The 14,533-nt window shown below is 35.3% G+C and overlaps 1 protein-coding gene across 1 annotated transcript; it reads left to right on the top strand.

Annotated features, from left to right (window-relative positions):
• Positions 1-13,056: 13,056 nt before the first annotated feature.
• Positions 13,057-14,055, top strand: LOC144448097 (galanin receptor 2b-like). The gene has a single exon (XM_078138251.1). It carries the CDS (start codon positions 13,057-13,059, stop codon positions 14,053-14,055), a length of 999 nt encoding a protein of 332 aa, XP_077994377.1.
• The last annotated feature ends 478 nt before the right edge of the window (positions 14,056-14,533 follow it).

Genomic DNA, 14,533 nt, shown 5'->3' with positions numbered 1-14,533 from the left:
TGTTAACTAACTGATCTAGATTGACCTTGTTAATTCTTTGTTGATCTACTTCTGTAACCTGCAGCAAATTTCCCTTGCCTACTAGAGTGTCTTTAAGTTCTATTTTCTCATTAACGAGACTAGTTCAGAGTACTCAATTTACAGTTCAATCTAGAACTCATTGGAGCACTTCCTAAGATCCTGGACTTGCAGTACCAGAAAATTCTATCAAAGTAAGCTTCATTTAAAGCTTTAAGACTGAATGAGTTGCCTACATAGTGCATAACACTGTGGCACAAAGCAAGCGTGCAACAAATAAACCCATCCGCCAACCAACCAACCAACCAACCAACCAACCAACCAACCAATCAATCAATCAATCAATCAATCAAACAACCAACCAACCAACCAATCAATCGACCAACCGACCGACCGACCGACCGACCGACCGACCAACCAACCAACCAACCAACCAACCAACCAACCAACCAACCAACCAATCAATCAATCAATCGACCAACCGACTAAAATAAGAAAGAAACAATCAACTTCAAATACTTCTAAGATCTCGCCAGTTATTGAGGAAAAGAAAACCTAATGTTTGATTTGACAAAAAAAGCTGACATGGTCAAAAACATATTTTTTCAGGCCACAAATATTTGCTTTTGGTCAAAACAGTTTGTCGAAAACAGTGTCACGACGTGATTTGTTTTCATTCTCAACAAACCTGTCACTCTGTCTACTATTTATGGCAGTTACTATTCTTTTTATTTAGTACTTTAGAGCAAGTGTGTATGTGGGGCAGATGTCATTTGCTTGTTCGTGATTGGCTCTGTAGTTGCCTTCTCTGAAGTATGGGGACGCCAGGGTATTTAGGTGAGGCACGCGCTGACCAGAAACAATCCTTTTTGTGGCCTTATATTGCTATCAAAGAATATGTCTCAATATCGAAAAGATAACTATAACACAAAAAACTTCAGTCTTAATTTTGTTTCACGAACGAAAAGAACCTGAAAACAAACATTCGAACTTGTAAGTGATCAATAATGCCTGAAAGGCGTGTATTATGCGAAAGTGAAAATTGAGCAATTATATTACAATTATTTGAAAAGTACAACTTCTTTTTACATTAACAGTGAATATGGGTTCATTGTTACACTAATTGAGAAATGTATTTCCTTATTTATGCAAATAAAAACCCTGAGTAAAATCAATCGCTTTTAAAAGTTCATTCCGTTTGTATAATTTTTCTGAATGTTGCTAAATAGCAGATCGATCTGCGACGCTATGGACGTGAACAAAATATGGTGGTTCTTTGTACTACATGAGTACTCCTTATCCTTGTCTTCGTCTAAATGCTTTCATTCGCATGATATTGCACACAATGACGGCATAAAGCCATTAATATAAGATTGCAATGCTATGTTTTGACGTGGTAACAACCCACTTGATGAATGCAATAACATAGTATAACTATAAAGCACTAGGCAGACTGACAGCAAGAGACCTGATTTTATGAGACTACCTACATCTGTGTTACCTATAACGATAGAAGTGTAAGTGGTACGGATTTGTTTAACTGCGTCTAACAACCTAATAGCATTTCCGTGACGGCAAATCTAATAAATATGAGTGCATGTAATTGGAGGTCCTAACCCTACAACCATGCGTCTAGTCCCACTAATGAAGCACACTGTGTTAATACTACTTAAGAGGTGTTCAATCACAGACTCTGTCATTTTGTTTGGCACTAATAGAAAACAACAATGTCTCCGTCTTATATGAAGCACTGACATTCTTGCTACAGTTTGCAGAGGAAGCAATGAAAAGAAGGGAACGTGATGTAGACAGCCTGGTAGTTGACACAGGCACTGTATCATCGATTTGAACGATAAAAGACAGACTGTAATGTTATTATGTGATCCGTTACTTGAATGACGGGTTAATGGTCGATGAACATCGTTTGACAATGTTAAAAATGACTGGCAATAGCGAGTAGAGTGTTACTCCATATGGTAGAGTGAATTCATCGATTTGTGGCACCCTGCCTTTATAGGATGGCTACTCTGTAAATGACAGGAGATTACATAGGGACGAGACTCAACATTTCAAGCTTTTCGACACGTACTTGCTTTTCATACTGAAAAGTAGAACTTAGCCCAAATAAATCTATTTTGAAGTAATCATTGTGGAAAGGGTTTATCTCAACCAAGGAGATTCTCCGATATATAACTTTATTACAACTACATAGAGTAGTGTAGATAACTGCGAGTGCAAATAAAGACCATACAGCTACATACAGAAAACTATTTGTTACATGCCCTGTGAAACACAAAATTACAACTCATTTGAATTGCAACGATGCAGTCATGAAGGGCATGCATGCTTTTATCAGCAATGATGTACAAGACCAAAGAAAGATGGCATGGAATCTGGAAACAGATATCATTGTCATACGTATATTTGACACATTCAATTGGGACGTTTATCTGGACGTTTCTTTCATAATACATTTTAGGAATATTAGACATAGTCTATGAAATATAACATCAAATTTTACAAGTAATTTATCTTATAACACAGGAAATGACTTGTTTTATAAATGACAAGTTTTAATACTTGATGTAAATCATACAAAGTACTTGTCATATATTGAATGGAAACGTGATTCACTCCTTTCATATAGGTGTCTGCATGTACGAAACAGTGTTAAGGAACATGTAAATAATGTATCTGGGATTGCCAACAGACAATACGGATATGCCCCTTTGACCTATACAGACAGGAAACCGGCATTGAAGCCTAGGGTGTTGATGTCATGATTAGATGGAGAAAACTTATACTGTGGTCATATTTAAAACTAAAGTTACCATCAATCAATTTTACTGTAGGATGACTGCAATTCCTTGAGGGTTAAAACACTTAGTCGAATGCCGTTTGGGAGTGATTCCTTGGCATGAATATTCTGGTTTTGCATTAGTCATTTAGGTTTAAATGTAAGGCACATGTACATAATATGTCTTAGACTGACACAAGACAATATGGATGTATCCCTTTAACCTATTTAGAGAGGAAGTCAGCATTGAAGGAGGTTGATGTCGTGACTACTGGAAGAAAACTCATACTGTGATTATATTTAAAACTAGAGGCACCATCAATCAATTTTACTGAAGGATTACAGCAATTCCTAGAGGGCCAAAACAATCTGTCGAATGGTATTTGGGAGTAATTCCTTGGCCTGCATGTTCTGGTTTTGCATTTATTAGTCAAATGAAAGCATTTGTCATTACCCTTCTTCTGCAACCCACAACCAATGACTACCGGCCGATATTGATAATCCATACATCACTAGAAACATGATATATAGGTTTCTGCATTTAAGTTTAATTATAAGGCACATGTACATAATATGTCTTAGACTGCCACAAGACAATATGGATGTGCCCCTTTAACCTATTTAGAGAGGAAGTGATCATTGAAGGATGTTGATTTCGTGACTACTGGGAGAAAACTCATACTGTGATCATATTTAAAACGAAAGGCACCATCAATCAATTTTACTTAAGGATTACAGCAATTCCTCTAGGGTTAAAACACTCAGTCGAATGCTGTTTGGGAGTAATTCTTTGGACTCTCTGTTCTTGTGTTGCATTAGTAATATTCAACGAATTTGCCAGTGATTGCAGACAGTTCGAGTTTAATGATTTAATGATAGTTATAGTGCAGATACAAGCTCAATTAATTAATTGATTTTAACAGTCCACTATTGGGGTTGATGTGTGTTATTTTGCCTGAGGCAAATAGATTAAAAAGGTGAGGTTCCATCCTATATTAAACGACAATATATATATACTTCGAACTTGTTTTTAGGTTTTCCCCCAGAACATCACAGTTATTAAGCAGTGTCTTACATAACCAACAACAATTACTTATTATCATGTTAGTGAACAAACTCACTGTAGAAACCCCATTCAACACATCTCACCCAAATTAAACTAATGTTTGCCTCAAAAGTGAAGTGTTAAATCCATTAACCTTACACGTTGGCGTTTTCTACTGTAGCTCTGTAATGTAAAAGTTCTACACTTACGGGTTATCATGTTAATTAACAAATGCAATGTATAAATCCCTTTCAGCACAAATCCCTCCATAATAAGGTGGTCACAGAGGACGTCTTTGGAAAGAGAGGTATAGATATATACCGTATTCGAGACTTGGTAAAGGTATATACGATTTTGAAACCTGCTTTACTGAACAACATGTGAAAAGCCTTAGGCGAATCATTTGCATAATTAATTGCATATCATATCATAAGTATCATACCATATCCCATCCAATGATATCAGATCATATTATATTATATACTGCAAATTACTGTAGACAATGCAATTACATTTATCTTCTTCAACTACATTATTATACTGTATTTATTATTATAAATATGATGGAAAAAAATAAAATCAAAATATATTAAAATAATTTATTAAAATAATACTAACTTAAAAATATTTATTTTTAATAATTTAAAACAAATTGAAATATATTGAAAAAATTGTCCATCATAACAATCAAGTTTACAAGTTGCAACTGATATCAGTTCAGGTCAACGGATCATCTCTGTTCTCTCAAAAACGTTTTCTTTATATGTAACCCACCAACTTGTAACAGCCTCAATCCTTTTAATGGAGTGTAAGATGTATTGTAGAAAATTAAGTATGTTGTATCTACTAGATTCACTAACGAAGATTATCATATACTTATGCATTATCTTCCTAGGTATTGAAGTATTGTATGACCCTATGTGAACAATAAATATCTTGACGAGAATTAATGATTCATCTTTGCAAAGAACAACCTGGAGGTAAACAAAGAACCCATCGTAGCGTGTTTTGTCGTCTGAAGATATCTTCATTAATTTTATATTGTTAAACAGAAACATGGCCATTTAGTTTGAAGAGTCTTTAAATACGAAATAAAAACGATTAGGTATTTAAGAAATTATCTAAGCAGAGTGATTTTATTGGTTTCAAATTAAGTCGTTACTAGACATTTTATTAATCACTAGTCCTCTGGTAGAATTGTTGGCTTCTGATTGTTATTAGACTTAGCTGTAAGTGTTGAGATCATGTTACACGCTTTTCGGAGAATATTATCGTAAGTAGGTCATTAATGAATTAAGTATAACATAGGTAGAACGATTGAAGAGAACGTTATTAACTATACACGATACATGAATAATTTGTAGGTATGCGTCCTTGATATTCCAGAAGGCACATTTACAAACTAATTCCTTCAATGTGACAGGGGTTGATTGTATTTACTCTATACGAGTTATTCATCCATCGAGAGAGAGAGAGAGAGAGAGAGAGAGAGAGAGAGAGAGAGAGGGAGAGAGAGAGAGAGAGAGAGAGAGAGAGAGAGAGAGAGGGAGAGAGAGAGAGAGAGAGATATGGGGGAAGGGAAGGGGTAGAGACTGACCGACTGACTGACAGACAGACAGAGAGACAGTACAGAGACAGAGAGAAAGAAGATATATAAAATAGCAGAGACTTAAGCCGACATACTAGAAAGACAGTAGAGATAGAGATTGGGAGGGCAATGAAAGTCAATTTGATACCCCACGGACAATCAGACCTTCCGCAATAAACACCGAAACAGAACAATCATGTGAATCCTTTTCACACAGGTGTGAAGCAATCTTTGAAGTTAACACACGAATCGAAATCTGACCAGTGTTGGGGGAAAATGGCGCAAATCTATTTTTGTTCGTACTGTTTGTAGGTGTTTCATTCCAGGTCGTGTTAAGAGTCTACAAAAAGAGTCTGCAAAGGTCGTGTAAAACCCAAAGCCACGGAAATTAAAATCTACGTTGATTTGTTACGTTTCCTCATTCATGGTTTTGACGTTTGCCATGTATACGAGAGAGAGAGAGAGAGAGAGAGAGAGAGAGAGAGAGAGAGAGAGAGAGAGAGAGAGAGAGAGAGAGAGAGAGAGAGAGAGAGAGAGAGAGAGAGAGAGAGAGAGTGAACCTAGAAAAAATGATTAATGAGATTAACAGGACTAACAAAGAACGGCAGCTTCATTACGGGAATGAGGATGAACATGTACATAAATAATCTTTTGGGGTACATAATTTTTGTAATGAAATTGATGTTTCCTGTGAACTAAACAAGTTTTGTAATATCCGTTATACATTACTAGAATCCAGGCTGATAACGCCATAACAGATATCTGATTTATCACAGGTAAATTTGATAGACCTTACTCGTTGAACCTGAAACACTTGTTACCGTAGCAGCCAGGACTACCCAATCCACCATGACCAGGCATAGTGGTAATTCATCTGAATGTGTACTCGTCATCTGAATATTAAAGTAGTGAATATTAAAATCTAGCCAATACCGTCGTAGACATCGTTTAATCTAATCTAGCGATGTGCTGACGATACACATTGTAAGGACACACGTACTGTGGTACCATTCTCCTGTATGGAAATAGTCGGAGACACTGTTATTCTCATGGACAATTTGATTCGGTTTACGAACTTTAATAATTAGCTACTTGTTGTCGTCGGGACCACAGGTTTTATAACGGTTCGGAACTTCTTTGTCTACACATCCAACGAGGATCGAGGTATTGAAAGCCAGGGATGTCAGGTATGTTTGTGTAGTCAGACACTGTCTAGTGAGTACATCTTATCATGCTAACTTTTGTATCAAAACATTTCTGAATGATATATAAAAAATGCCTGACGTGTGGTAGTCAATGTTGTAACACTAATGTGTATGAATAATGAAAGCTCTTGTAGTCGTTAAAAAGTCATCTCACCTTGATCGTAGTCCTTTCAGATAATTACTAAGTCAGACACATTATTGTATTGCTGTATGTCTACCTATTCAAAACAACAACAGTTGTAATTTTCAAACATTTTACATATTTTATTTTTAAAAAGGTGCGCATTCTGGTCAATCTACTTGCTAACGTTTGCTGCAGCTATTATTTTGTTAAGGGGAGACTTTCAGCTCCGCACCTGCATGCCAACCTTTTTCAAAAAAAAATACGTTAACTGTGTGATATACTGAATACTACACATGTACAGAGGTATTATGTTTGATTCATTATCAGCATTTGGTTAAAGCCAGTTTAATAGTGAAATGCAAATTGTATTGTAAGAATGGAATATTATCAATGATTGATAGGCTGAATGTTAATCTCAAAGAAAAAACCCACGTTTATCTACAACAGGCACTTTGTCATCAACAGCCTGACCTGCAATGATCCCCTGAAAAATGAATTCCCCTATTATACTGGTGAACTAGCAAATAAACGATACATCATATATTCTAATGGAGTGACACATTCTCCCTTAATTCTAAAAGTGTATGATTGTAGTTGAGTCAAAAATATTACCTGGATATGTACCTGTTTAAAATTTATTTAATACACAGTTAAAGGGTAATCCTGTCCAGACGATGAGTGCATTCGTCGGTAGTTTACCCAGCCACTGTTTTGCATTAGTATGCTGCATCCTCTGCAGTCAGTTCGATATACCCTGATTCAAAGAAAATGTTCAAATTACGAAAACTATATATATATATGTTAATGTCTAATTGACAGCATGAACCCATGTTGACTCTCTATGCATATCTTGAGCGTGCAGCTATATACTAAAGCGTCAGCGTTATCGAGTATTTTCATTTTCATTTCACCCCCAATTTGCACTGTTATGCCTCAGGACAGATTAGTAATAGTTATATAGTTCCAGTATTGTTAATATCCATTATCGTCTTATCTTCATTTTATTTCTAACGTCATAATATTTTCAACGCCGATAATGGAATTGAGCAATTGAAACTTTCATATCGTGAGCTCCACTTGTGTTGACATGCTTTTCACGGCCAGATAGATAAAGTAATGCCACTTTATTGGTTTGTCAAATAAATCGTAGAACCAGTTTTTGGCAGATAATCGTTTTATATATAAGTAAATGTTATCAGAAATCTTGTCTGGATTCAAAGCACGCTCGTGTACATTCGGTAACGACTCAAAAAGTGTACTATTACCTGCAGTATTACGATGATAAAAATAGATTTTAACATTTCAACTCAACACCTACATATCGAATATATTGACGCTGTGTATGTATGTATGTATGTATGTATGTATGTATGTATGTATGTATGTATGTATGTATATGTGTGTGTATGTATGTATGTATGTATGTATGTATGTATGTATGTATGTATGTATGTATGGTTTTGTGCATTTGTGCTTGTTGAATTGAGATATAAAGTTGACCACATAACCTCACAATATGATACGTAAAACAAAAAGTATGATGCCACAAAAATATACTGATCGATACGTGCAAAGTAGTGAATACGATCACTGTGAATTGATCTTTGTGAGTCAGAAAGTAGAATATAAATCTGCTCAAAATATGAATAAAATATTGTATCCGTATTTTTGTATCGATATAGCCATTAATATTCATAATAAGGTTTAGTTTTCTTTGATAATGAAAAGTGATAGGTACATACATGCTGTAATAACGTATCATTCTTAGCGCTAAGTTTTGGCTCAAGAGAGATAATATTGTTGTATAATGTCAGGGGGGTGTGATAGACATAAAAAAATATATCGTTTTTTCATAAGTCTGACGTATGTACATAATTGGTTTTTAAAGAGTGGATCTTCATTTGGCGAAATATAAATAGCTATATTTATTTATTTATTCATTTATTTAGTTATCAAGTAATTTAGTTATTCATGCTGGGTTCATACATGCTCTAATAAATACCATGATCCTTTACAACAGTTCTGATGTCATACGACCAGGCTCAGATTTTAGATAGTCGATATATGCCACACATAGTGAGAGAGCTTAACTTTATACAGGAGATACTGTCATCCATGGCCACATTTCGTGATTTGCCCAATATGACAATTTCATAATGCTGTTCTATAAACAATGGGGTGTCTTCACCCATAATATAATTGGATAAAAATCGAAAATTCAAAAAATGATATATTACCAAAATGTATTGGCGTTTACAAAGGTCGACTTCACTTGCAATTTAAACATGAGTTTAAACCAGATCTATTAACATGTCAAGGAGGTGGTAGTAAATAACCGTGGTTATTAAAGTGGAATTGGTGACGGAACAGCTTTGAGAATTATTACTGACAAGGCTTTTGAATATTGACGTGGATTTATTGTAATACTAATTGTTGTTGTCAAATTATAAAGATTGATGTCACACTTTACTGTAAACACCTTTTGAAAAATACACAAATCATTTTTTTATTATAAGGTACAGTTATATGCATAGGTGCTTTGAATTTTTCATTAAATTTTCTTATTAAAAGTTGATAACTGAAAATGTGTTTTTTTTTTCGGAAATGTGCTGGGATGTTTAGTATTTATCTATGCTCCATCAAAATTCTACTGTGGTATTGTAAGTCAGTAAACCGAATTTATACAAGCGTGTCAATTGATTAAGCACAATTTGCCCTGCCAAGATTATTATTAAGAGTAATCGTGCGAGTCTCCGTCCGTGTCATCGTTGTCAATAGAAACGAAACATTCAGATTATTGATAAATCAGTCCATTACGTCAGAAAATGGAAACCGTGGTAAGGGAAGTAAGAACAACTCAAATATTCTCAACTATCACATGTTTCATTGTGTCTCTTCTATGTTGACGTCTTTTCATCTTTGTTCAAAGAGAAGATACCCTTTGTTGGATGACAACACGAAGACTTAATAACAGGAAGTCAATTGGTTTGTGATTATTAAAATGTGTATTTGAAATACCTATGTTTGTATACTGCATAACTAGCATTTGTTTTTTTCTATACTATCAGGAATTGATGAATTATTTAACACAACTACACACTCGTGTTGTATTGAAGTCAGTCCCAATATGCCTCAATTTAGGTAACTAGATACATCTGTTCTATTTCGATAATTCTATTGAATATAAAGTAAAATTAAGTTAGTTGTTATGCTATGAATATTACAAACATTTTCACTCCTTACGTGCGTACATGTATACCGTGATGTACACTTTGATAATCGTGACGTCGCCTTTCTCCCTCTAGTTGAACGAACTGTGGTTTGGGAAATGTACTTTGATGTGTTTTGAACTACTCTAAGAACGCGATAACCTACAATAAACTTTTCAAACACTTAATAATTATCGGAGTGATATCAAGATCTGCATAGAGACGTATCCACTGTAATAGTTGCACAATCAATTGCCTCAAGTAATGTAAGATGAGCGATTATGCATAAATTAAAAATATTGGTGAGTTCGTATTATTCCTAAATGACTACCTTCCATGCAAAGGGAAGTATATATTGTGATAGTTGGAGTTGACGCTATACATTTTGTAGATGCATTAAGAAATGATTCCAGTAACTATGCAGCACGCGATGGACCTATAAAATGCAGAAAACGCCAGGTTTAGTTAATAGCACTCTCAAATACTACATCTTCCATCTGTTATTTCATGTCTGTATAGGGACGTATTCACTTTAGTGATTGGATTTGAAGGTTAGTAGATATGTTATCAACTTCTTCAAGTACATATTTATGCAACACGCGATGAACGATATTACACAAGCAAAAGAACTTGTTGAGTTCATAGTATTCTCAAACACTTTCCTCCACCAAGATCTGTAAGTATCGACTTTATTCGTTGAAGATGAAGTTATTGGCGTAAGCACTTATAACTTAAGTATGTTCAAAGGACCGTAACGCTTTAATATTATTTTTCCCACAAGCATGAAAATTGATTATTATTGTATCATTACATATCATCTTATACAAGCATCTCGAGGATGGAAGGAAATCGTTTTCAAAAAAGCACGTTCACACAACTGTCTATTGAATACAACATGAACAACGGGAAATTAAAGAAGGGTGGCAAATAAATTTACGCCATACTTCTGAATAGTTATATAAAATGTACCATATGTGATTAAGTACATGACACGGTTCTAAAAGTACTGTCTGTTATATCCATCGAAAAACTAGTTTAAATGCATGGGTGTCAATCTTAGGTTCTCACATTACTGGTAATTTTAAAACTAGAATTACATACGAGAATGAATGTTCATGGGCTCTGGGTTCATACTTAGTAATGAAATTTCTACTCCCCTAGTCAAAACATTTCTACTACGCAAGTCCCATATTTTGCAATAGCTCATTGTAGTACACCCCTGACGATGCTGACGAGACGTCGGCGAAAATTTGGGACTTGCTCCTAAATTTTAATTCTAATCCGAAGGAGTTCTTAAACTCAACATGTCATTACTTGGCATGGTTTTCTCTGCCATGTTATATCTTATAGAGACTTGGCCATACAAGTAATCTCTGTGGCTATTTGCAGCCACGTATTAAACTGTAGTAGCACATTTATGCATAGTTTGTACCCACTCCCTTCACCCTTCACTAAATCTAATTATAAAGCACAGTAGACATCCGCCACGTAAATAAGGGACGCTTAAACAAACTTTGGTTTCAAGATGAAATTTCGATGATTTACAAAAGACTTCAACGAGTCCTATGTGGCCTCTGACGTCACGCAAATAATACGATGATTATGGCGACCGGAATTTGGGATGGTATACGAGTTTACATAGCGAACGAGACGTGAAACATCGCGTTTATTTGTAAAATAAAATAAAAAATAAAAGTATTGTATACTGATATGCCTAACTGCCTCCCACTAAACGTTAAACCTGTTTCTTCGAATTCATTATTTATTTGGTCGTCAGTTCTTCTATGGTGTAAGTGCTTAACACCATTTTCATAACTGCGTATATTCTGCATTTAGTCATAATTCTTACTATCAAACTATGCAAGATATTTCAATTGACAGTTACTGTATTTAACTATTATGCATAATTTTGACCAATTGTAAACATTTGATCTGGAGTCGATACATTCCATAATCATTTAGTTTTCATCCCCATCGAATTGAAATATATATCAGAGACTATACGTTTCAATAAATGCTGAATTTAAATTTTGACGAAGTGTACTTTAGCGTACAGAGTGTATTCTCTTGACGGTTTGTACACAGGAGTAGCACAATGTTGATACTTACTATTGTGATATTAGTGAATATAAATTTATCGTCTTGGCATTCACTGAAAATAGATATGCTTTAGGTGTCATGTGCAGATGGGGAAACTATATATTTTCAGATTGCGAATTTGGCATGGATGGCTGGAAAATTGCTGATTATTGTCTCGTGAACCAGGAGTGTGTGAATACTTTTATATGTAGTAATAGACAGTAATATCGGTATGTATGTATGTATGTATGTATGTATGTATGTATGTATGTATGTATGTATGTATGTGTGTGTGTGTGTATGTATGTATGTATGTATGTATGTATGTATATATGTATGTATGTATGTATGTATGTGTGTGTGTGTGTGTGTGTGTGTGTGTGTGTGTTTATGTATGTATGCATTTAATGTTTGTGTAGTAGGGTAAAGTGACAACAGTTTCGAAAAGATTGGTAAGCTTGTATAACATGTTTCCATTTAGGTATATCTCCTTTCAATGAAATTTGAGTTCCCACAAGTTCATTTAATTTCCGTTTATTGCCAAGTTATTTGATTTCATGTTTGTGTAACCTTACTGAAATGGGGTTAGAATCTCGGAGTAATATGCTTAATAACCAATTCGAAGTACAATAACCTTATTAGCTTGAAGGGGCTTTAAAAAACTTGTCTGTTTGCAGGAAACGTTTAGAAATAAGTAATGATCAATATTTATTCTTTTCTCGGTAGGTGGACGTGTATCCATGTGAGGTATATTGAAAGAGAATGGAAATGAACACATGGAAATAGAATGGAAATGAACATTGCAAGATCACTTTCAAATTGTCACTAACTGCCGGAAACATTCTGGAGCTAATAAACTCACCGTATTAACTCATCCATATGAGATAAATTGATGCTTTCCCAGTATATAAAGGACAACGCCTAAGCAATAATCGTCTGATCAGGAATCCCTCAGGAGGTCTTGTATTACCAAAAGAACGTCTACTGCATTATGACTAACGATACAAATGTAACCGGAGCAGAAAGCTCAAACGTTAATGGACACCTGCAGGACATTTTGTTTAATGTAGCGATTGGGGTTGTTGGTTCACTTGGAATACTTGGCAATGGTATCGTCTGCTTGGTATTTCTTAGAGTACGAACATTGAGGACTACAACAAATATGTTTATACTGAACCAGTCAATGATAGATTTTACAAGTTCTCTTGTTTTTGTTTGGAGTTACCTTGGTCCAACCCTGGATCCTGTTCCCTTAAATACAGGGGGGACGTTGTTTTGTAAGCTATGGCTTTCTCTCTACCCTCTGTGGTCCCTCTTTGATTCGTCGTCTCTGAACCTGACAGCAATAACTTTAGAACGTTACTTTGCAATTGTTTATCCTGTGCTACACCATAACCAATTCAAAATGACGTGGGTACGAATCGTTATGGTCACAATATGGTGTGTTGGATTTTTCATAGAAGGGTTCTGGCCATACGTGCATTACAACGACAACGGCATATGCACCAATAGCTTTGAAGACGAACACTTTGAGAGGTTTGTCGGTGTCGTTGTGTTCGTAGTCGAATATGCCTTCCCGATGACAATTTTCGTGTATTGTTACTTGAAAATATTTCTGGTTCTCCGGACACGTGTCAGGGAACACAACTCCAACACTTTTTCATCAAACCAGGGTGGAACGTATACTAAAGCATCACGAAACGTGACCAAGACTCTATGTGTCGTGGTAATTACATACTTCTTATGTTGGACGGTTCCATCCATTGCATACTTTCAAAACTGGGTGTTTGGTGGACCACTCAATTGGAATGGGCCTTTTTACAAGTTCACTGTCGTGTCCGTGTTCTGTAACGTTTGCTGCAATCCACTCATATACGCACTGATGTGGGATCACTTTAGGAAAGCGCTGAAAAAGACTTTCAACTGTGCGACAACAAACAAAACATCGCCAGACCAAAGCCAGAGCCTTGCCACGATAACACGGGCATAAACAGATGGCAACGGGTACATGATTGACAATCTGAAGGCTATATATCATGACAGTAGCATATATAAAAAGAAAGTCATTGGCCTACTAGTAACAATGATTTACATTTGTCTGATGTTTGGCTAACTATTCCATCCACGATGTAATATAAATGTAGAATATTTTAACATTTTGTCCAACTGAGAGATGTATATCTATTTAAGTCACTTCTCTAAAACTTGCAATTTACGGTCAGAAGCTAAAGGTTTTGTCTCTGAAATTTTTGCATAATTTGATATTTGTATGGCCTCTACGTTAGGTCTATCAACAAGGTTTCCATCACCTTTCCCAAGTACTGACAAATTAGACTGTCTAAGATTTACCGCTAGGGGTCATCCATTTCATACATTATTTAGGTATAGAGTTGTTATAAACTACCTTATAAAGATTCATAATCTTACTTGATTCTAACGCCATGAGTAGTATCCACCAGGGTATTTAT

This window comes from Glandiceps talaboti, chromosome 17, assembly GCF_964340395.1.
Source record: "Glandiceps talaboti chromosome 17, keGlaTala1.1, whole genome shotgun sequence".
In the NCBI taxonomy this organism is placed as follows: domain Eukaryota; kingdom Metazoa; phylum Hemichordata; class Enteropneusta; family Spengelidae; genus Glandiceps; species Glandiceps talaboti.
This window is presented reverse-complemented; position numbering and strand designations above follow the sequence as displayed.